The sequence below is a fragment of the Canis lupus genome, chromosome 29, assembly GCF_048164855.1.
Source record: "Canis lupus baileyi chromosome 29, mCanLup2.hap1, whole genome shotgun sequence".
NCBI lineage: Eukaryota > Metazoa > Chordata > Mammalia > Carnivora > Canidae > Canis > Canis lupus.
Genome location: NC_132866.1, coordinates 25,415,051 through 25,437,902, shown reverse-complemented (window position 1 = coordinate 25,437,902; position 22,852 = coordinate 25,415,051). Strand labels below are relative to the sequence as shown.

Below are 22,852 nucleotides of genomic sequence, written 5' to 3'. Positions count from 1 at the left end.
AAGTATTAACATGCTATGTGCTGGAGCCTGTGCAAGCTCTTTATACCTATTATTTAATTAAAAATATTTATTTTAAAGAGAGATAGAGAGCTTGAGTGGGCAAAGAGGCAGAGGGAGAGGGAGAGAGAGAATCCCAAGCAGACTCTGTGCTGAGCACGGAGCCTGATGAGGGGCTCAGTCCCACAACCCTGAGATCATGACCTGAGCCAAAATCAAGAGTTGGATGCTTACCCGACTGAGCTACCCAGGCACCCCTGATCTCATGTAATTTTTAAACAACTTTGTGAAGTAAGTATGATTATTAACCCCATCAATGGATGGATAAACTGAAGCGTAGAGGTTAAGTAACTTGCTCAAGCTCAAATGGCTGACATGAGGTGGAACTGGGATTCTGGCCAAAATCTTTCTGAGTTTGGAACTACTGCTCTCTCTTTCTCTTTTTAATCCAGACATACTTAGGAGACATTGTGGGTTTTGTTGCAGATCTCTGCAATAAAGTGATTAAAATAAAGTGAGTCAAATGAATTTTCTGGTTTCCTAGTGCATATAAAAGTCATGTTTACACTATACTGTAGTTTATTAAGTGTGCAGTAGCATCCTGTCTAAAAAGCAGAGTAGATACGTTAATTAAAAATACTTTATTGCTAAAAAATGAAAAATAAAAATTGTAAAAAATACTTTATTGCTAACCATCATCTGAGTTTTCAGTGAGTTGTGTTCTTGCTGGTGGAAGGTCTTGCCTCAGTGTTAATGGCTGCTGACTGGTCAGGTGGTGGCTGCTGAAGGTTGGGAGGGTGGCTGTGTTTTTTCTTTCTTTCTTCCTTCCCTTCCCCTTCCCCTTCCCCTTCCCCTTTCCCTTCTCCCTCCCTCCCTCCCTCCCTCCCTTCCTTCCTTCCTTCCTTCCTTCCTTCCTTCCTTCCTTCCTTCCTTCCAAGATTTTATTTGAGAGAGAGAGAGTGTGTAGGGAGGAGGGGCAGAGGGAGAGAATTTTCAAGCAGACTCCTTGCTAAGCACAGAGCCCAACACAGGGCTCTATCCCACGCCCCATGAGATCATGATCTGAAACCAAGAGTCAGATGCTTAACCACACAGGTGTCCGTGGCAGTTTCTTAAAATAAGACAACAATGGGGCGCCGGGGTGGTTCAGTTGATTAAGCATCTGCCTTTGGCTCAAGTTGTGATCCCAGGGTCCTGAGATCAAGTCCTGCATCAGGCTCCCTGCTCTGTGGGGAGTCTGCTTCTTCCTTTGTCTCTGTCTCTCTCTCTCTCATGAATATATAAATAAAATCTTAAAAAAATAAAACAACAATGAACTTTGCTGCATCAGGGATGCCTGGGTGGCTCAGGAGTTTAGTGCCTGTCTGCAGCTCAGGGCATGATTCCAGAGTCCCGGGATCAAGTCCCACATTGAACTCCCTGCATGGGGCTTGCTCCTGCCTCTGCCTGTGTCTGCCTTTCTCTGTGTGTCTCTCATAAAATAAGAGATTTCATGATTTCAAGATTTATTTTGAATAAATAAAATCTTTTAAAAAGTTTGCTGCATCAATTGACTTTTCCTTTCTCAAGTGGTTTCTTTCTTTCTTCCTTCCTTCCTTCCTTCCTTCCTTCCTTCCTTCCTTCCTTCCTTCCTTCCTTCCTTCCTTCCTTTCTTTCTTTCTTTCTTTCTTTCTTTCTTTCTTTCTTTCTTTCTTTCTTTCTTTCTTTCTTTCTTTCTTTCTGATTTTATTTATTTATTTGGAGAGAGAGGCAGAGACACAGGAAGAGGAAGAAGCAGGCCCACGCAGGAAGCCCTGCATGGGACTCGATCCCAGGTCTCCAGGATCACACCCCTGGCTGCAGGCGGTGCTAAATCGCTGCACCACCGGGGCTGCCCCTCTAGTGGTTTCTATGTAGCATGTGGTGCTAACTTGATAGCATTTTACCCACAAGAGAACTTTTATTCAAAATTGGAGTCAGTCCTCTCAAACCCTGCTGCTGCTTTAGCCACGAAGTTTATATAATATTCTAAATCCTTTGTTGTCCTTTCAACGATCTTCATAGCATCTCAAGAAACCCACTTTGCTCATCCATAAGAAGCAGCTCCTCATCGGTTAAAGTTTTATCACGAGATTGCAGCAATTCAGCCCCATCTTCAGGCTTGACTTCTAATTCTAGTTCTCTTGCTATTTCCACCCCATCTGCAGTTACGTCTTCCACCAAAGTCTTGAACTTCTCAAAGGCATCCATGAGGGTTGGCATCAACTTGTTCCAAACTCCTGTTAATGCTGACATTTTGCTCTCTTTCCATGAATCACAAATGTTCTTAATGGCATCTAGAATGGTGAATCCTTTCCAGAAGGTTTTCAATTGACTTTGCCCAGACCCATCAGAGGAATCACTATCCATAGCAGCTATAGCCTTATGAAATACATTTCTTAAATAATAAGACTTGAAAGTCAAAATGACTCTTGATCCATGGGCTGCAGAATGGAAATTGTGTTAGCAGGCATGAAAACAACATTAATCTCATTGTCCGTCTTCATCAGAGTTCTTTGGTGACCAGGTGCATTGTCAGTAAGCAGTAATATTTTGAAAGGAATCTTTTTTTCTGAGCAGTAGTTCTCAACAGTGGACTTAAACTATTAAGTAAACCATGTGGTAAACAGATGTGCTGTCATCTAGGCTTTGTTCCATTTATAGCACACAGGCAGAATAAGATTTAGTATAATTCTCAAGGGCCCTAGGATTTTCAGAACGGTCAATGAACATTGACTTCAACGTAAAGTCTCTCATTGTATCAGTCCTTAACAAGAGAGTCAGCCTGTCCTTTGGAGCTTTGAAACCAGGCGCTGACTTCTCCTCTCTAGCTATGAAAGTCCTAGGCGGCATCTTCTCTAATAGAAGGCTGTTTCATCTATATTGAAAATCCGTTGATAAGTGTAGCCACCTTTGGGAATGATCTTAGCTAGATCTTCTGGATGAGTTACTGCAGCTCCTACAGCACTTGCTGCTTCATTCCACACATTTATGCTGTGGCCACGGCTTCTTTCCTCAACCCTCATGAACCACCCTCTGCTAGCTTCAAGCTTTACTCCTCCAGCTTCTTCACCTCCCCGAACCTCCACAGAATTGAAGAGTCAAGGCCTTGTTCTGGATGAGGCTTTGGCTTAAGAAGATGTTGTGGTTGTTCAGACCACCAAAACTTTCTCCATATCAGCAATCAGGTGGTTTTGCTTTCATGTCATTTGTGTGTCCACAGTGGTAGCACTTCTAATTTCCTTCAAGACCTTTTCTTTTTTCTTTTAAGATTTTATTTATTTATTCATGAGAGACTGAGAGAGGCAGAGACATGGGCAGAGGGAGAAGCAGGCTCCCTATGGTGAGCCTGACGTGGAACTTGATCCCAGAACCCCTGGATCACACCCTGGGCTGAAGGCAGACGCTCAACCGCTGAGCTACCTAGGTGCCCCTCAAGACCTTTTCTTCTGCACTCACAACTTGGCTAACTGTTTGGCACAAGAGGCCTCGCTTTCCCTATCTCCCACCTTCCTCACTAAGCTTAATCACTGCTAGCTTTTGATTTAAAGTGAGAGATGTGAGACTCTTCCTTGTACTTGAACATTTAGAGGCCACTGCAGGATTATCAGTTGGCCTAACTTCCATATTGTGGTCAGTGGAAAAGTTAGAACACATACAACATTTATTGGTTAAGTTTGCTGTCTTATATAGGCATGGTTTGTGGTACCCCAAAACAATAACTGATCATAGATCACCCATGATCAGTTATATTTGATCATAGATCAAATATAATAATAGTGTAAAAGTTTGAAATACTGTGTGAATTATCAAAATGTGACACACACAAAGTGAGCAAATACTATCAGAAAATGGTACCAGTAGACTTGCTTGATGCAGGTTGTCACAGATCTTCAATTTGTGAAAGAAACTCAGTATCTGCAAAGTGTAATGAAATAAAGCACCATAAAACAAGGTATGCCTGTAACCTCTTTATTTAGAATGGTTTTAGATTAACTTATTTTAAATTTAGACTTATTGCAAAATAGTATGGAGTTTCCAGATACCCCTGTCCAGTTTCCCCATTATTTTTACTTTTTTTTTAAGATTTTATTTATTTTTGATAGCACAAGCAGGGGGAAGGGGGAGCAGAAGAGGGAGAAGCAGGCTCTCTACTGAGCAGGGAGCCCAAAGTGGGACTCAATTTCAGGACCCTGAGATCATGACCTGAGCTGAAGACAGATGCTTAACCGACTGAGCCACCCAGGCGTGCCCAGTTTCCCCATTATTAACATCTTAGTATGGGAAATTTATGACAAATAATGCACCAATATCAATACATTGTTAATAACTAATGTTTATACTTTATTCAGATTTCCTTAGTTTTCCCAATATTATTTTTCTGTACCAGGATCCCATCCAGAATATCACATTATCTTTTTAGGAACCATTTTATATATTTAGTTGTCATGTTTTCTTAGGCTTCTCTTGGTTTTGACAATTCCTCAGGCTTTCTTTGTTTTTGGTGACCTTGACAGTTTGAGGATTACTGGTTAAGTGTCTTTTAGACTGCCCCTCTCTTGGGATTTCTCTGATGTTCTTCTCATAATTAGATTGCTGTATAGATTTTAGAGAGGGAGACCATAGAGGTGAAGTGCCATTTTTCATCACATATCAACAATGCACGCAATCAACATGATTTATCACGGGTGATGTTGACCTTGATCGCTTGGCTGAGGTGCTGCTTGTCTGATTTCTTCATTGTGAAGCTAAAGTTATACTTTTCGCCCCTTTCGATATTGCACTCTTTTTTTTTTTTTTCGATATTGCACTCTTTAGAAAAAAAGTCCCTATGCACAGCCCTCACTTAAGGATGGGAATTATGCTCTACTTCCCTGAGTCCTGGGCACTACTTTAACTACTCTGTCAACCATTTCTTTAGTTACCCAGTCAGTTGGATCAGTTACTTTTGGATAAGGGCTGTGAAAAAAAAAAAAAAGACTATGGACTATCCTGGGGGAACTTGGGACCTGGTCCTGGGGGTCTGGGAAGGTTTCTCTAGGGAAGTGATCTGAGGATGAGTAGGACTTGGCTTTATGTTCCTAGAGGGGTGCATCCTTGACCCCTGCCTGTTCAATGCCACCTTAAATGTCATTGTGACATTAAAAAAAAAAAAAGCTCTCCCAAGGTTTTCTTTTTTCTTTTCTTTTAATTCCAGTATAGTCAACATACAATGTTGCATTAGCTTCAGGTGTACAATATAATGATTCAACAATTCTCTAATTACTCAGTGCTTATCAAGATAAGTGTATGCTTAATCTCCTTCACCTATTCTACTTACCACTCCACCTACCTCCCCTTTGGTAACCATCTGTTTGTTCTCCAAAGTTAAGATCTCCCACATTTTTAAAAGTATCCCAAAGGGGGCAGTACCACCCCAAATGGAGAGCATGGAGCTGGATATGGAGAGCAACGTGGAGAGTGTTCCTGGCAGGGGGCCTAGTGCAAGCCCCTGGGCTTGAGGACAGAGTTTAGAGTTGGCTCCTGCCAAATGTGGGGGGTGGGGGTGGGGGGATGATCCCAGGCAGATGTTATCCTGATCCTCTGGGCCAAGGAACTTTCAGCAGAAAATCATTAAAATCATTGCCTTGCCTCTCTTCCATGGTCACAGAGGCTGTCTATGCAGTGCTGGAGCAGGAGGAGGAGAGACGGCCTTTCCTGGAATGAAGGAAGAGGGCAAAGAAAGTATATCTGCTGGCTTATCTATGTGGCCTTCTTTGCCTCCATTGCCCCAGAATGCCATCTTGGCTGCCCCAGAGGTTGGAGAGGGGACAAGGAAAAAGGAGGATATTGCCAAGAGGGGGTGCTGTCTTTTTTAAAAAAATATATATTTTATTTATTCATGAGAGACACAGAGAAGGAGGCAGAGACATAGGCAGAGTGAGAAGCAGGCTCCCTGCAGGGAGCCTGATGCAGAACTTGATCCCAGGACCCCGGAATCATGACCTGAGCCAAAGGTGGATGCTCAACCACTGAGCCACCCAGATGCCCCAGTAGGTGTTGTCTTATCATAAGGGTGGTGGCCATTCCACATGCTCCTGGCATTCACCTTTGTCTTTCCCCTGTGGCTCACTATAGTGTCTACTCAGCATCCACTGAGAGGCAGATCTGCCCCCAGGGGATGGCCAGTCTAGAGTGTGTCCATCCCCATGGGGGTATCCATCCAGGTGCCTCTGAGAGTGAGGGGAGGAGGCCCTCTGCCTTGATCAGAGTAAGTAAAACTGCAAGGATGCGCCAGCTTATTTACTTCATGTGTTGGTGCCCTCTTGGTGCTGGACATGGCTCTGGGTAGGAAGCACTGAGCCATGAACACTGGGCATTGTGTCTGCCCTTGAGGCACTCCCAGCCCAGCCTTACTTAGTTTAGATACCTGTCCCTATTGATAGAAAGGTCCTGGAGCCCTTTTTCTCTTCCATGTCTGCTTTCTTTTCCTTTCCTTTTCTTTCCTTGATCTTCCCAGCAAATGTTCCTTTGAACACATTCTCCCAGAGAAGGGAAAACTGGCAGGTGGTCAGGTGTATGTGTTGTGGGGCTGGTGGAAGGGCGGGTGGCCCCTGACTTTGAACATCAGAACCCAATATCTTGTAGAGACCATTTTGTTCCCATCACCTTTCTCAGCCCCAGTCTGGTGTTCTCAGTCCCAGGGAGGGGAAGTGACTTGGCCTAGGTCATACAGGAGAACTGGACCAGGTGGTATTGTGGTCTTATGGCTCTGACCTTGTTGGATGATAATGCTCTCCAGAGTCTGCAGAAGTCAACCCCAGAGGAACAGCTGAAGGGGATGAGTGCTTGTCCCAGCTGTGCTGTGTGTTGTCCATAGGGGAGCTATTAAAGGGCTTTAAATGGAACAGTAACAGAATCACTTAAATGTCTTAGAAGATTCTGGGGCAGGAGAGGACCAGGGCAGGGCCAGGCGGGAGGTTGCAACAGACGAACAGGGGAGGAGACAGGTGCGGCTTCTGCCAGCGTGGGGCAGTGAGCAGTGAGGCAAATAGAATGATTTCAGTTTGAAGATTTGCAGGTGGTGAGAGAGATGTAGAGGAGCTGCTTGTGCGGTCACATCTCTGGGGAGATTCTGACTTCTAGGGCAGTCAGTGAAGCACCAGGTGGCCTGGCTTGGAAAGGCTTGGATGCACAGGGAGGGTGGGCCTCTTGGGAGGTGAGGGATGTGTATGCCTGTGTGTGGGTGTTCCCTTGAGTGCTGCATCCCACCCAAGCTTTGAGGTCTTAGAGCTGGGAGGAGAGACAGGTGAGTGGGCATGGCTGGCCCTGGGTTCTTAACTCCATCTCTACCATCTGGAAAACCATCAATAATTAATATTCCCTCTGCCTGTCACAGGTAGCTCCCGGGTGGGCAGAGGCAGGGCGCTGGCACCTGTGATGTGATGTGTATCTGGCTTCTGCTGGCCCCCACGCCAGGAGCCTTCAGTCCTGATCTAGCCAGGCTTTCTCAGGTGGCTCCTTGCTCCCAGCATACACACATAAACCATGGAAGGTGGCCATAAATCAGCCGGGACAGGCCAAGGCTGCTCTGGTTTTCCCAGAGTTGAGATCAAAGCCCTAGACCCTCACCCTGGGGCTCAGTACTTATTAAATTATTAAACTGTCAGGGGAAAGCAGGAGGGACTGGATGGATGGCCATATAGTAAAACAGAATGAGGAAGAATGAGCTGAGAAATGAAGCAACAGGTGGTACAGATCTCTCTTCAAGACAGAGATTTCATTTCCTCTGGATATATCCCCAGAGGTGGGAATCATTTAGTAGTTCTACTTTTAATTTTTTGAGGAACCTCATATGGTTTACTAAAAAAATTGCTGTACCAGTTTACATTCTCACCAACAGTGTACAGGAGTTCTCTTTTTTTCACATCCTTATCAATATTTGTTATTTGTCTTTTTGATAAGAAACATCCTAACAGGTGTAGGGTGATATTTTATCGTGACTTTAATTTGTATTTCCCTGATGTTTAGTGATGTACCTTTTCATGTCCTGTTGGCCATTTGTATGTCTTCTTTGGAAAAATGCCTCTTCAGGTCCTTTGCCCGTTTTTAAATTGAGTTACTATTATTATTTTCTTGCTTTTGAGTTGTAAGAGTTCATTATATATTTTGGAGGTTAACCCCTTATCAGAAATATGGTTTGCAAATATTTCCTCCCATTCCTTAGGTTGACTTTTTATTTTGATTGTTTCCTTTGCTGTGCAGAAACTTTTTTTTTTTTTTTTTACTTTTTTGTTTGATATGATCTCACTTGTTTATTTTTTCTTTGGTTGCCTGTGTTTTTGGGATCCTACCCAAAAGTCATTGTCAAGACCAATGTCAAGCTTTTCCCTATGTTTTCTTCCAGGAGTTTATAGGTTCAGGTCTTACGTTTTAAGTCTTTAATCCATTTTATGTTGATTTTTGTATATGATGTGAAATAAAGGTCCAGTTTAATCCTTTTGTTTATGGACACTCAGTTTTCCCAAGAGCATTTATCCTTCCCCATTGTGTATTCTTGGCATCTTTGTTGATAATTAGTTAACCATATATGCATAAATTTATTTATGCATTATTTTATTCTATTGATCTCTGTATGTCTTTATGCCAATACCATACTGTTTTGATTACTATAGCTTTGTAATATACTTTGAAATCAGGAAGCATGATGCCTCTAGCTTTGCCCTTCTTGTTCATGTTTTAGCTATTCAGCATCTTTTGTGGCTCTGTACAAATGTTGAGATTGTATTTTCCATTTTTATGAAAAATGCCATTGGAATTTTGATAGGGCTTGCATTGAATCTGTAAGTATCTTTGTGTAGTGTGGACATTTTAGCAATATTAATTATTAGAATCAGTGAATATGGGATATCTTTGTGCTTATTTGTATCTTCTTCAATTTCTTTCATCAGTGTTTTATATTTTTTGGTATATGGAATCTTTCACTTCCTTGGTCAAATTTATCCCTAAGTATTTTATACTTTTTGATGTCATTGTAAATATTTTTTGGATAGTTTGTTGTAAGTATATAGAAACACAGTGAACTTTTGTATGCTGATTTTACATCCTGCAACTTTACTGAATTTATCAATCTAACAGTTTTTTGGTGTCTTGAGATTTTTAAATGTATAAGATCATCTCATCTGCAAATAGAGACAGTTTTACTTCTTCCTTTCTTATTTGGATACCTTTTATTTCTTTTTCTTGCCTAAGTGCCCTGGCTAGGACTTCTGGCAGTTTACATTTTTGTTGTTGTTGTTGTTGTTTTAAAATGGGCTCCATACCCAAGCTCAAGCCCATTGTGGGGTTTGAACTCATGACCCTGAGCTCAAGATTTGAGCTGAGATCGATCACAAGTTGGATGTTCAACTGACTGAGCCACCCAGGTGCCCCTCTGGCATTGTTTAAATACAAGTGACAGGAGTGGGCACCCGTATCTTGTTCCTGATCTTAAAGGAAAAGCTTTCAGCTCTTTACCATTGAATGTGAGGTTAGCTATGAACTTGTCATATATGGCCTTTATTATGTTGAGGTACATCCCGTATTGAGTGTTTATTGAGTGTTTATGATGAAAATATGTTGATTTTGTCAGATGCGTTTTATGGATCTGTTGAGATGATTATATGATTTCTTATCTTTTATTTTGTTAATATGGTATAAGATATCTAATGATTTGTATATGTTATACCATTCTTGCATCCCAGGGATAAATTCCATGTGATCATGGTGAATGATACTTTCAGTGTGCTGTTGAATTCAATTTGCTAATATTCTTTTGAAGGTATTTGCATTTGTGTTCATCAGGGATATTGGCCTGTAGTTTTCTTTTCTTGTAGCATTCTTATCTAGACTTGGTATTAGGGTAATGCTGGCCTCATAAAATGACTTTGGAATGGTTCTTTCCTCTTCATTTTTTTGGAGGGAGTTTGAGAAGGATTGGTATTAATTCTTGTGTAAATGTTTGATAGAATTCACCAGTGAAGCCATCTGGTTCTGGACTTTTCTTTGCTGGCAGATTTAAGAATACTTTACCCAGCGAAGCTGTCCATCAGAATTGACTAAGCAATGCAAACGTACTCATACAAAAACAAAACAAAACAAAACAAAACAAAACAAAACAAAACAAAACCTAAAGTAGTTTAAAACCTGCCTTATAGGAAATGCTAAAGGAGTTCTTCAAGCTGAAAAGAAAGGACACTAACTAGTATCATAAAAACATATGAGAGTATGAAATTTCCTGGTAAATGTAAATGTATAGTCAGATTCGGATACTCTAATATTCTAATGGTGGTGTATAAATCACTTACAACTATAGAATAAAGGTTAAAAGACAAAAGAACTTTAAAAAGTTGTAGTTTCAGGCAGCCTGGGTGGCTCAGAGGTTTAGCGCCTACCTTCAGCCCAGGGTGTGATCCTTAAAGACCGGGGATCGAGTCCCAAGTCGAGCTCCCTGCAGGGAACCTGCTTCTCCCTCTGCCTGTATCTCTGCCTCTCTCTCTCTCTCTCTGTGTGTGTCTCTCATGAATAAATAAATAAAAATTTTTAAAAAGTTGTAATTTCAATAATTAGTGGATTACAACATAAAAAGATGTAAATTGTGATATCAAAAACAAAATGATTGGGAGGCAGTAAAAATGAGCTTTTATATGTGAACACAGTTGAGTTGCTATCAGCTTAATATAGACTGTGATAAAATGTTGGCTTGTTTTTAGAGAGCTAGAGCGTGTGCTTGCGCACAAGCAAGGGAGGGGCAGAGGAAGAGGGAGAGAATCCCAAGCAGACTCTACCCACAGTGCGGTGCCTGATGTAGAGCTTGATCTCAAGACCCTGAGATCATGATCTGAGCAGAAATCAGATGCTTAACTGACTGAGCCACTCAGGCACCCCTAGAGAAAAGAATGAAAACATACCACTATAGAAAATCATCAAATCACAAAGGAAGACAGTAAGAAATAGGAGCAAAGGATCTACAAAATACCCAGAAAACAACAAACAAAATGGCAGTAGTAAGTCTTTATCTGTCAATAATTACTTAAATATAAATAGTCTAAATTCTCCAATCAAAAGACATAGAATGATTGAATAGATAGAAAAACCCATAGTAGTTGTTCAAGACTCAATGAACTACCCAACTGTTTAGCTTCAAGGATACCCCTAAGCTGAAAGTGAAGGGATGGCAAAAGATATTCCAGGCAAATGGAAACGAAAGTAGGAAGGGGTAGTTGTACTTATATAAGACAAAGTAGACTTTAAGTAAAAGACTGTAGTAAGAGACAAGGTCATTATATAATGATAAAGGGATCAATTCATCAAGAGAAACTAACTATAGTAAATATATATGTACTTAAAATCAGAGCCCATAAGTATATAAAGCAAATATTAACAGGTCTAAAAGGAGAAATAGATAGCAGTCCCATAATAATAGGGGACTTCAGTTCTCCCCTTTCAACAATAGGTAGATCATTCAGACAGAAAATCAGTAAGGAAACATTGGATTTGAACTACGCTTTAGACCAAATGGACCTAACAGACTTATACAGAACATTCCATCAAACAGCCACAAAATAAACATTCTTCTCAAGAATGCACACAGAACACTCTTTAGGATAGATTGTATGTTAGCCACAAAACAAGTCTTAACATATTGAAGAATATTTAAATACTATCAAGTATCTTTTCCAACCTCAATGGTATGAAACTAGAAATCAATTATAGGAGGAAATTGGAAAGTTTACAAATATTTGTAGATTGAATAACATAGTCCTGAACAACCAATTGGTTAAAGAAGAAATCCAAAGGGAAATTAAAAAAATCTTTTGAGACAAAAATGGAAACACAACATACCAAAACTTACAGGATGCAGCAAAAGCACTTCTAAGAGGGTAGTTTATAATGATAAGTGCTTACATTAAGAAAAAAGAAAGATCTCAAATAAACAACCTAATTTTACACCTCAAGGAATTAGAAAAAGAAGAACAAACTAAAGCAAAAGTTAGTAGAAGGAAGAAAATAACAAAGATCAGAGTAGAAATAAGTGAATGATAATAGCAAAGACCAACAAAATTTTTTTTTTTTTTTTTTAAGATTTTTAGGGCAGCCTGGGTGGCTCAGCAGTTTAGCACCACCTTCAGTCCAGGGCCTGATCCTGGGGTCCCGGGATTGAGTCCCACGTCAGGCTCCCTGCATGGAGCCTGCTTCTCCCTCTGCCTTTCTCTCTCTGTGTGTCTCTCATGAATGAATAAATAAAATCTTTAAAATTTTTTAAAAATTTAAATCTTTAAAAAATAAATATTTTATTTATTCATTCATGAGAGACAGAGACAGAGACAGAGAGAGAGAGAGGCAGAGACACAGGCAGAGGGAGAAGCAGGCTCCATGCAGGGAACCCAATGTGGGACTCCAGGATCACGCTCTGGGCCGAAGGCAGGTGCTAAACCGCTGAGCCACCCAAGGATCCCCCTAAAAGTTGGCTTTTTGAAAAGATAAAGTTAACAAGCCTTTAGCTAGACTAAGAAAAAAAAGAGATAAGACTCAAACACCACAGAAATACAAAGTATCATAGGAAACTACTGTGAACAATAATGTGTCAACCAGTTGGACAATCTAGAAGACATGGATAAATTCGTGGAAACGTACAACCTACAAAGACTGAATCATGAAGAAACAGAAAATCTAAACAGACCAATAATGAGTAAGAAAATCTCCTCTTTTCATGGCAGGGATAGCCTAGCTAGGCCTGAGAGATACAGAGGGGTTTTCCATCTCCTGGGCTGGCCTGGCAAATCCTTTGGAGTTGAGGAAACCAGCCAGACACCCAGACCCTGGTGTGGAGCCAAGGACATGGAGGGAGAGGTGGAATGAGGCTGTGAGTGACCAGAATGCCACTCACATGGAAGTTTCCGCACCAGAGTGCAGCCCTTCTAGAAACTGGGGCTCTGGTTACATGAGATTCTTCTGATTCCTTCACTGTAAAATGAGAAGGAAACTGAGTGAGTTTGGGTTTTCTCGTCTGGTCCCCAAGTTGAGTATGTTAGAGAAACAAAATATAAGAAGAACCTACATCAGTTGTTGAGAAGAGAGTTTCCCAAGATTCAGGGCTTGTTCTGAAATGGGGGTTTACTAGTGCTAAGATTCAGATCCTAGGGCACAAGGCTCGATTTGGGGTGAAGGTGCCATTTCTGTAGGCCAGATTCCGGCTTGGTATTGAGGTGCCTGTTTCGGGGGTCTGATTTCCTGTTGGGGTGAGAGTTCCATTCCTGGAGGGGAGTTTTTACTTCAGGATCCTGGATTCATGATTGCAGTTGAGCTTTGAGTCTTGGGGCCAAGCATTCCCTTTGGTGCTTGATATTCTGGGATTGGGGTGAGGTTCTCTTCTTGGGCTTGGGGTTTGATTATCAGGCTGGAGGTCTTGTGCTTTGGGAGGAAGAGAGGAACTAGAATCCCCTTTCCCTTCTGGAGAAGACTTTCTGGGACCAGCAGCAGAGGAATGGGCCAATAGACTCATGAGCTGATGGTCATGAAGCCTGGGTTCCATCTCTTTCCTGGATGGGAGACTGAAGATAAATCACTTGTAAGCTTTAGGTCTCTGCTAGAAGCATGGCTGGGCAGTGGTGTTGACTCACAAAGCACCATCCAAGCTTGCTTGATCCTTCAAAATGACACTTAATGGTGGGCTCCATAGGAACGGATGGCCATTGCTTGGTGAGTCAAATCCATGATGACAGCACTCCAGCTGCCCTGGGCACTGTCAGCTTGGTCCAATTAGTGCCAATCGGATCTTAACTTGTGCTGAGGGTCCCTGGGGCGAGGGAGCACACTATGAGTGGGATATGTTAAATCTGGGTCCCTGGGGCTCGGTGTGTGGTTCAGGAGGGTGGGAGCTGGGCTCGGTTGGGCCCACAGCTTCCCTCCTAGTGGGCCAGTTTTCACATAGCCCAGACAGTGGATGCAGACATACCATAAACCATGATCTGCAGTGGCCTGGCTCTTTCCCTTGTGCTCTGTGGAGTGACTGGGATGCAGGGGGATTGTTGTGTCCTCTTGCTTCCAGCCTGGCTGGCGCCTCACTGAGAAACATCTGCTTCTATATAGGGCCACCACCTGAACTCTCCTTTCTCATTTTTCTCTCCTATTACTCCAATGTGGATCCTCTCAGAGAGCAGAAGTTGAGGGAAGCCTTCTTGAAGCTCTTCTTTCTCTTCCCTCCTGGATCTTACCCCAGATCTCCTAGAAATTGCTGGGAGAGGTGATCTTGGTCCTATTTCAGGACCAGCCTGAGGTCCAGTTGGATGGGCGTTTCCAGGGCATCCTCAATGATGCTTGTACCCACTTGCCCAGGGTCGCAGAGGTGGGCCTTGAATGGGGGTGCCTGCCTTATGGCCTCCTATCCTCCATACACCCCTCTTGCAGGTGGAGCTTCCTGTCTCAGAGGTCTTCCTCTGTTCTCCCCACATGGGAGATAGCAGTGAGTGATGCAGAGCTGTCAGGGTGAGGCCATGTAGGGAGTTTCCAGCTCAGGGGCAAGTTCTCTAATGTTCTTTAGGACAGAGCCCCTTCCTTATGTCCCAGGAAACTCAGGCACCTGAGAAGGTGAGGGAGTTTTCTCCACCACCAAGTCTGTCCCAGGGCTGTCGGGGGTGCTCTGTCTGGGTCTGTAGGGACCCTCCAAGCTCCACTGACTAGGCCTGGCCAAGGTATATGGGAGGCTGAGAGGCTTGGGGGTCCCACTGGGCTAAGGAAACTCAACCCAGACATTGGCCTCTGGAGTTCCCCAAGGGCATCTGGGGGAACCTAGGGTGTGAGGAGGGAGGAGGAAAGGCAGGTAGGGTAGAGGCCCTGTGGTTGAGGGATGGGCTCTCGAGTCAGATTTTGTCTTTGCTGCCTGTGCCACCTGGAGCCAAAGGGTTAACTCTTCCATAGCCCCATTTCTTATTGGAGATGATGCCCGCCTAGTAATAAATGCATAATAAATACTAGTTATTGTTGTTATCATTAGGCTCCACCTTCAGGTCTGAGCTTAGACATCATTTCTACCAGGAAGCCTTCCCTGACCACCCTGGCTGGGTTAGATGGCCTCTGTGCCCTCCTCACTGCAGCCCTGTGCTGTCCTCATAGCACTGATCCAACGAGGCTTCAGGCCATTATACCTGTCAGGGTCTAATGCTGTCCGTGTGCTCACCATTATGTTGCTACCACTGGTGCCTGGAACACACAGTAGACACTCAACAGATATTTTGAAATGAAGGCAAGAATGGTGAAATGAAGGCAAGAATGGGCTGATTCCAGGGAAGCCGAACTTTTTTCCATGGGCCCTCAGGGCTGCTACAGCCCACTTTCTTTTCTTGGTTGAAATGACATTTTCTGAATGCCAGGCTCTGGGGCAAGACAAGGGAAGGTAAGACTGATAGGAAACTGTTGGTTCATTCATTCCTTCTCTCATGGCACAGATGTTCTCTGGGTGCCTTGCACATGCCAGGCCTCGTGCCAGCCTCTGGGGACAGACATGCTCCTGTCCTTACAGCACTTGTGGTGCTTGTGGCCAGCTAGGTTGAGTAGAGTCAGGGAAGGCTTCCAGGAGGAGAGAGTTGTTTTGAAGAACGAAGGGGAAGTTTGGAAAGATAATGGATGGGCCTTCTCCTTGGGAGTGGGCAGAGAGCAGAAGAGCAGATGGAGCTGCCCACGTATGGCAAGAAGGCAAAGCTGGCCAATGACATTGTGGCCTGCAGGTGTGGGGTCTATCTTGCTAAAGATAGGGTTTGCAAGCTGTGGGTACCACTGATGTTAGCTCTGCCACCCACAGACAGGTGACCCTGGGCAGGTCATGTCATGCCCCAAGGCTGGTTTATTCACCTCGAGGATGGGCACTATTGTGATGCCTGCCACGCAGGATTGTTGGACCACTGTAGCAAATCACTGTGTAAAAGGAGGTGGCCCAGGTAATAGAGGGATGGAGGGGCAGGCCCTGCAGGGGCAGGCTAGGAGGCAGGTATGGGGGTGGGGGCTATGTGGGAAAGCAGGAAGGCAGCCCCACTTCAGGCTTTTCTGTTTTGTAAATAATTAAATTGTTATCTTGGGTTTGTGGTGCCCACACTGCAGGAGGCAGATGGGGCAGCTGGGAACAAGGGGCCGTATTGTCTAGGAAGTGGTGGAGTCCCTCCCCTTCTCCCTTGTTCCCAGCCCCCTGGTCATGGCACGTCATGGGCAGGGAGTCAGGAGCCTGCTAAGGTCTTCTTGCCTTGTAACTCCTTCCCTGCGTTTCTCTTTTTCTCTCCCTGTCTCCACATCGCCATTGTCTGGTCCGCCTTCACATTCTTACTTCTGCAGACACATAGCCCCCCTTGCCCCCTCGGCCCTAGGCCCCATGTTCTTAGTTGCTATTGCCCTGTACCCACCCCACATTACTGTCCATTGAAACCCTCCCCACCATGGTCTTTCCCAGACACCCCCACCTTCTGAGTCCAGCACTGCCCCCCAGGTCTGCTCAGGGGGCCTCAGGGGAGCACTGACCTCTCCCTCGCCCCATGCTCCAGAGACAAACAGTCGTTTTTTCATTTTTAGTGCTTAATACTGAGAATGTGAAGGTCTGTTTAGTCTTGTCCAGCTAACATAAACCAGCCGGAACTGGGCCATGGCGCGGACTTTGCTGTAAGTTCCCTTATTTGGAATGAAATTCATTTTCACTGGGAGGCAGCAGGGGCTTTGGGGAGGCCCCTCTGGGTCCCCTCCTCAGGGTGTGGTCCGTGGGGCCCCTCCAAAGGTCACCAGAGTGTCTGTGACATGGAGCCTGGCCCTAGGGCATTAGTGTCCCCCAGAACCCCAGGGATGGAGAGGGCCTGGGGTCATATTGTCCAGTACTGCCCTGTTCCAGGGAAGAAACTGAGGCTCAGAGAGGAGAAGGGGTCTGTCCAGAGTCCCAGGGCAAGCTGGCAAAGCCAGGTCTTGAAGGCTCCTGGTTGTCTGGCTCTCATGTGTCTGTACTGTGCCAGGATGCCTCTGACCTAGGAGCTGTGCGGGTGGGGGTGTGGGGCAGGAGGGGGTGCTGAGGAATCTGGCTGGAAGTGGCCTTCAGTCTGGGGATCTTCCAAGGCTTCTGGCCTAGCAGCTCAGCGCAGAAGCCTGGGGGCATGAGAGGGGAGGAAGGGTGAGGAAGGCAGAGGGCGGTAAGAGGGAAAGGAGAGGTGGCTGAGAGTCCAGGAGAACTGGTTCGGGTCCTGATTCTGTTGCTCTTGCTGTGACTTAGGGCTCTCAGATGGCTTCTTCGACCTTGGTCTTCACCCACTTGTTCTAGAGGCTCAGCCTTTTTTGTGCCTCCCCCAGGGTATGCCTAGGATGAACCCAGACCAGGGAGTGTTTCTTACCTGTGATGGGCTGTGTGAACCAGCCCACCTAGCAGGTTACTATACCTCTCTGGGCTTAGGTTTCCCTTCCTTGTAAAGAAGCTTGTGGACCCTTCATGAGTCCTCTGCAAGAACATGAGTTGTAGAAGCAGAACTAGAGTTTCAGTCTTGACTCTGATGCTTTCGTAGCTGGGCTACTCATTAAGGACTCAGGCTTCAGAACCTGGGACTCTACAGGGAGCAGTGGTGGGTCTTTGCAAGGAGCACGTGAACTCATATACCCAACACGTCTTTACCCGAGTGCCCAAGAAATAGGGTGGGAGAGGGGCAGGAAGCAGGCCAGCATGGTGGCCGCCAGCTTTCATCTGCACAGCTTACACTGGCCCGCCTTGGGGCTCCCTGGGGCCCTGCTGCCTTTGCTCCCTCCTGGGCCGCTACTGGAAAAACAGCAAGTGCATATTTAGATATTCTTTCTAGAGGGAGTTCCCCCATTTAACAGCCTTTAAAAAGAACTTCTCATTTATTCACTTATTCTTTTCACAGAGATCACACAGCTGGGACGTAGGAAGCTGTAACTGACCAGTGTAGGAATCCCTGGGTCTGAAAAAGGAAAGAAAGATGTTAGAAAGCACAGGCCTGAGAAATCCTAACTAGAAGGCCCTGGTGCTAGGGAAATCAGGGCAGAAGACATTGCATTGTTTACTATGAACATTCCATTCACTGCTCTTTTAGCAGTAACGCAAGTACTGGTATCCAAGGCTGTGTATAAAGGTACGTTGAATGTCTGCTTCTAGATGGTTGGTGAGGCGCTCATTTACAAAAGATCATCTCATTGCCAAGAGCAAACCACACCCTAGTGAAAACATTAAACTCAGCATTAAAGTGAATGGAGATGGTGTAAAGAGCAGCTTCCACACTGGAAATCTCTAGGCCGTGAGAAGCCACTGAAGGCTTTAGATTTACTTTTTTGGGTAGATCAGCTTAGCTGCCTTGTGAAGGGTGGATCTAAGAGGGACAGGATAGGAGCAGGCAGGCTAGTTATGATGGGAGGGATGCCTAGGCCTGAACTGCAGTTTTGGTGAAAGAGAGGAAGGGACACATTTTGAGACACATTTAGCACTAATAAACAGTTGGTGGGGGTGGTAAGGGAGAGGGGAGTATCCAAGATGGTGCCCAGGTTTTCAGATGGCTAGGAGGATGGTGATTCCATCGAGACCCTAGGCAGGAGAAGATTGGAGCCGAAGCTGGTGGGTTGAGTTTTGGGGATGCCAGAGGAGCACTGAGGCATTCTGGAGGAGACTTTTGGGTCAGCAGCTTCATGAGCTCAGAACTCATTGGGGAAATCATGGCAGCAATGTGTTGTTGGCAGTGGGTGCCACTTAAACTTTGAAGGTGAATAAAGGATCTCAGGGTGGACAGAACAAAACTGTGGAGTCAGACGAGGAGTAAGGGTGGTGGGCTAGAGAAGCTGATGGAGACCATGGGAATAGAATTTAGAGTTTGTGATATGGCATAACAAAGTAGTTCTCAGACCTTAATGACCCTATGGATGGCCTGTAGATTGTAAAAATATGAGTTCCTGGAGCCTACCTCTAGATAATCTGACTTAGTCAGTCTGGGGTTGGGCTTCTGGGGTATGCTTTTTTAAGCAAGATTCTCAGGTGATACTGATGTGAGAGATCTATGAACCATCCATTGTGAAATACTTCACTGGGAGTCAGTCAGATCTGGGCTCAAATCTTGGTTCTTGGGTTTTGACCTCAGGCAAGTCCCTTGATCTTCCAAACCTTAGTTTCTTTATTGGTAAGCAAGCATCCTAGTTCCCACTTCACAGGGTCATTGTGTGAATTAATTGGGGTGGCTCAGGACCTGGTCCATAGTAAAAAGTAAATGGTAGGCACTTCTTGTTCATAACTAGAAGTTTGAAGATAGTGAGCACTGGGACAGGGTTCAGCCTAATAGGAGTACTCCCCTGCCTAGTGTCTGGCCCTTGGCTGAGCTGTCCCCAAATTCCATCTCCAGGGTGTCTTGTCTGCATTGATAGGACTAGGGGGCTCCTGGCTCATCTAATCAAGCCCATAAAAACTCATGAATCAACTCAGAGGTCAATTTACTACTTTGCAGTGAGAAATCTGCTGTCAGAAGAACTGGACAGTGTGTCAACTACTTGCCATTTTCTCCCCCTGCAGGAAGCTACTTGAGTGCTGGGCAAACCTGGCATCTGGCTGGGGAGTTGAGGCTACAGTCTGAGGATTTGGTGTGCTTGAGCCCTGAACTCTGCCCAGACCACTTCACCAACACCTGGGCCAGCCTATGGCTTCATCTCCCTGGTTGTGCTCCCATGGGCCCCTCTACAGTTTGCTTCAGGGATATCCCCTTTTCCCTGAATCCTTGGCATCCAGTGAACACCTCTTTTCTTTAGGTTTGTTAACACCTCCAGTCACGTCTCTTTTACTGGGGCTGTTTCGTCTCTTGAGGGTAACTATGCATGCTCTGATTCATGACCAGTTGATTTCATAGACTGAAAATCTGGGAAAGCTTTTTGTCAAGTGCATTGGGGAGGCACTTCATTATTGCTCTCTCCCCACTTACTGTTCATACCAGCTTTTAAGAAGGAGGGAGTGCAGTAAGTCCACAATGGCACTTCTATACACAGGATGACTTTGCAACATTTAATATTAGGAGGTACTATTATTAAAAATGTTTATTGCAAAAAAAAATGTTTATTGCATTGTTTTGAGAAAAAAAGCAAATTGCATGGCATGCCTAGTGTGCATAATATAATCCCATTTGTGTTTAGAGTATTATATTTTTCCTTTCTCTCCCCTTCCTTCTCTCCTTCCCTTCTAACCTTTCCTTCCTTCCTTCCAACTAATATTTATTTAGTGCCTACTATGTGCCAGGTGCTGTTCTAGACATTAGGATATAGCAGTGAATAAATTTGCTATCTCATGGAGTTACATTCTTATGAGTATAGGGAGAGACAGACCAAAAAAAAAAAAAAAAAAAAAGAAAGAAAGAAAGGAAAAAAAGATGACATATGGGATGTCAGATGGTGATAAGTGCTCTGGAGAGAAATAAATCATGGGGTGTGGCATGGATAGAGATTATGGGTGGAGAGTCTGGTGATGTTTACACTTTAAATAAGTTGGCCAGAGAAAGCCTGATGGCATTTGAAAATGACCAGAAGGAGGTGAAAGAGTGAGCAATGCAGATGTCTGGAGGAACAACTCTGTTTTGCGGTTTGATAACTTGCTATCTGTCTATCCATGCATCTGTTCATCAGCCATCCGTATTTTCTTTGTATAAATACAGACTGAGGCTGAATGGATGCCCACCCAGCTGTTACCAGTGCGGGGTGGGCTGGGGATGGAGTGGTGTGGGAGAATGGGATGCTTTTATTTTTACTCCATGCTAATTGGCACGGTTTTATTTGTTTTTAAAAATAAGCATGTAGTGTTTTTATATTTTAAGCTTTTAAAATTTATTGTATTTAAAAAATTATTTATTTATTCATGAGAGACACAGAGACACAGGCAGGGGGTGAAGCAGGCTTCCCGGGGACGCAATCCTAGGACCCTGGGATCATGACCTGAGCCAAAGGCAGATGCTCAATCGCTGAGCCACCCAGGCATCCCTAAAATTAAAAAAAAAAAAAAAAAAAAAAAAAAAAAAGAACCTTTATGTCCCTGCCCTGTCCCAAAAGAGGGTGATCAACAGAGTCAACTCCCAGCTTTGTCAAGCTGTATTGAGGAATGAATGAGATTCTTGATATATAATGACCAGTGGTTGTGCCTGGTGCTTAATTTCCTTAATTTTTCCCATCAGTGCCCAGGACAGGGCTAGGTGTACAATAGTGCATAATGACAATGGGTGAAATTCAAATAAATGCTGAACTTACTACCCTTACTGGGAGCCCCTGGGAGTCAGCGTGAGGGCTCTAACTCTCATGCGTCTGGAGTCTGGGTAGGTCTGGTTCCCCTCCATAGAGATCAGAGCATGAGCGTGATTTTGGATGCCCTGCCTTAGACATCATGCTGCATCATTTTGGTCACCATTTTATTTTTTATTTATTTTTAAGTAGACTCCATGCTTAGCGTGGGCACTGTGTGGGGCTTAAAACTCATGACCCTGAGATCAAGATCTGAACTAAGATCAAGAGTCAGAAGCTTAACTAACTGAGCCACCCAGGTGTCCCTTTATTACCATTTTAAATTCTACTACCACCCTGAGCAACGGATGCTTTAAAAACAATTTATTGCTTAAATTATTGCGAGTAATACACCCTTTAACCAACATCTCTCCATTTCTTCCACCCCTCAGCCCCTGACAACTACCATTCTGCTCTCTGCTTTTATGAATTTGAGTTTTTTACATTTTATTTTACTTTTTAAAAGATTTTATTTTTTATTCATGAGAGACACAGAGAGAGGCAGAAATACAGGCAGAGGGAGAAGCAGGCTCCCCTGTGGGGAGCCCAATGCAGGACTCAATCCCAGGATCCTGGGATCACGACCTGAGCTAAAGGCAGACACTCACCCACTGAGCCACCAGGCCTGAGTTTTTTAGATTTTAGATGTAAGTAAAATCATGCAGAACTTGCCTTTTTCTGTGTGGCTTATTTTACTTCACATAATGTCCTCTAGTTTTATCCTTGTCCCAAATGGCAGAATTTCCTTCCTTTTTAAGGCTGAATAGTATTTCATTTTGTATATATGCCACATTTTCTTTATCCATTCATCTGTAAATGGACACTCATATTGTTTCTATATCTTGACTTTTATGAATAGTGCTACCACGAATATAGGAGTGCAAATATCTCTTTGATATAGTTGATTTTATTTTATTTTTTAAAAAAGATTTTATTTATTTATTCATGAGAGACACAGGGGGAGAGAGAGAGAGAGAGAGAGAGGCAGAGACACAGGCAGAGGGAGAAGCAGGCTCCATGCAGGGAGCCCGACGCGGGACTCGATCCCAGGTCCAGGATCACGCCCTGGACTGAAGGTGTTGCTAAACTGCTGAGCCATCCGGGCTGCCCGATATAGTGATTTTATTTCCCTTGGATATATACTCTGAAGTGGGACTGCTGGATCTTGGTAGTTCTATTTTTAATTTTTTGTGGAAGCTCTGTATTTTTTTAAAAACATAATGTACATTGTCTCCAGCATTGTTCAATGGTTCCCTTTTTCCCATGTTCTTGCTGGCGGTTGTTATCTCTTGTCTTTTTGATAATAGCCATCTGACAGGTGTGAGGGGATATCTTGTTTTGGTTTTTATTTGCAGTTCCCTGATGATTAATGATGTTGAATACCTCTTCATATTCCTGTTGGCCATTTGTATACCTTCTTTGGAAAAATGATGATTCAGGTTCTTTGCTCATTTTCTTAAATCAAGGTATTTGGGTTTTTTGTTTGTTTGTTTTGGCTATTGGGTTGAGTTTCTTTCTCTTTTTTTAAGATTTTATTTATTTATTCATGAGA

The 22,852-nt window shown here is 44.0% G+C and overlaps 1 protein-coding gene across 2 annotated transcripts in view; it reads left to right on the top strand.

Annotated features, from left to right (window-relative positions):
• NEURL1 (neuralized E3 ubiquitin protein ligase 1) overlaps window positions 1-22,852 on the top strand; it is a 79,348-nt gene that overhangs the window by 5,670 nt on the left and 50,826 nt on the right. Inside the window, exon 1 of one of the 2 annotated variants that reach the window (XM_072805462.1) lies at window positions 17,918-18,140. The exons of the other annotated variant lie outside the window; for it this stretch is intronic. Within the exon in view, the coding sequence (XP_072661563.1) occupies window positions 18,074-18,140 (67 nt within the window). The 5' untranslated portion in view covers window positions 17,918-18,073. Of the gene's footprint in view, window positions 1-17,917; window positions 18,141-22,852 lie in introns of those variants that run through there. 2 annotated transcript variants of the gene reach the window in all.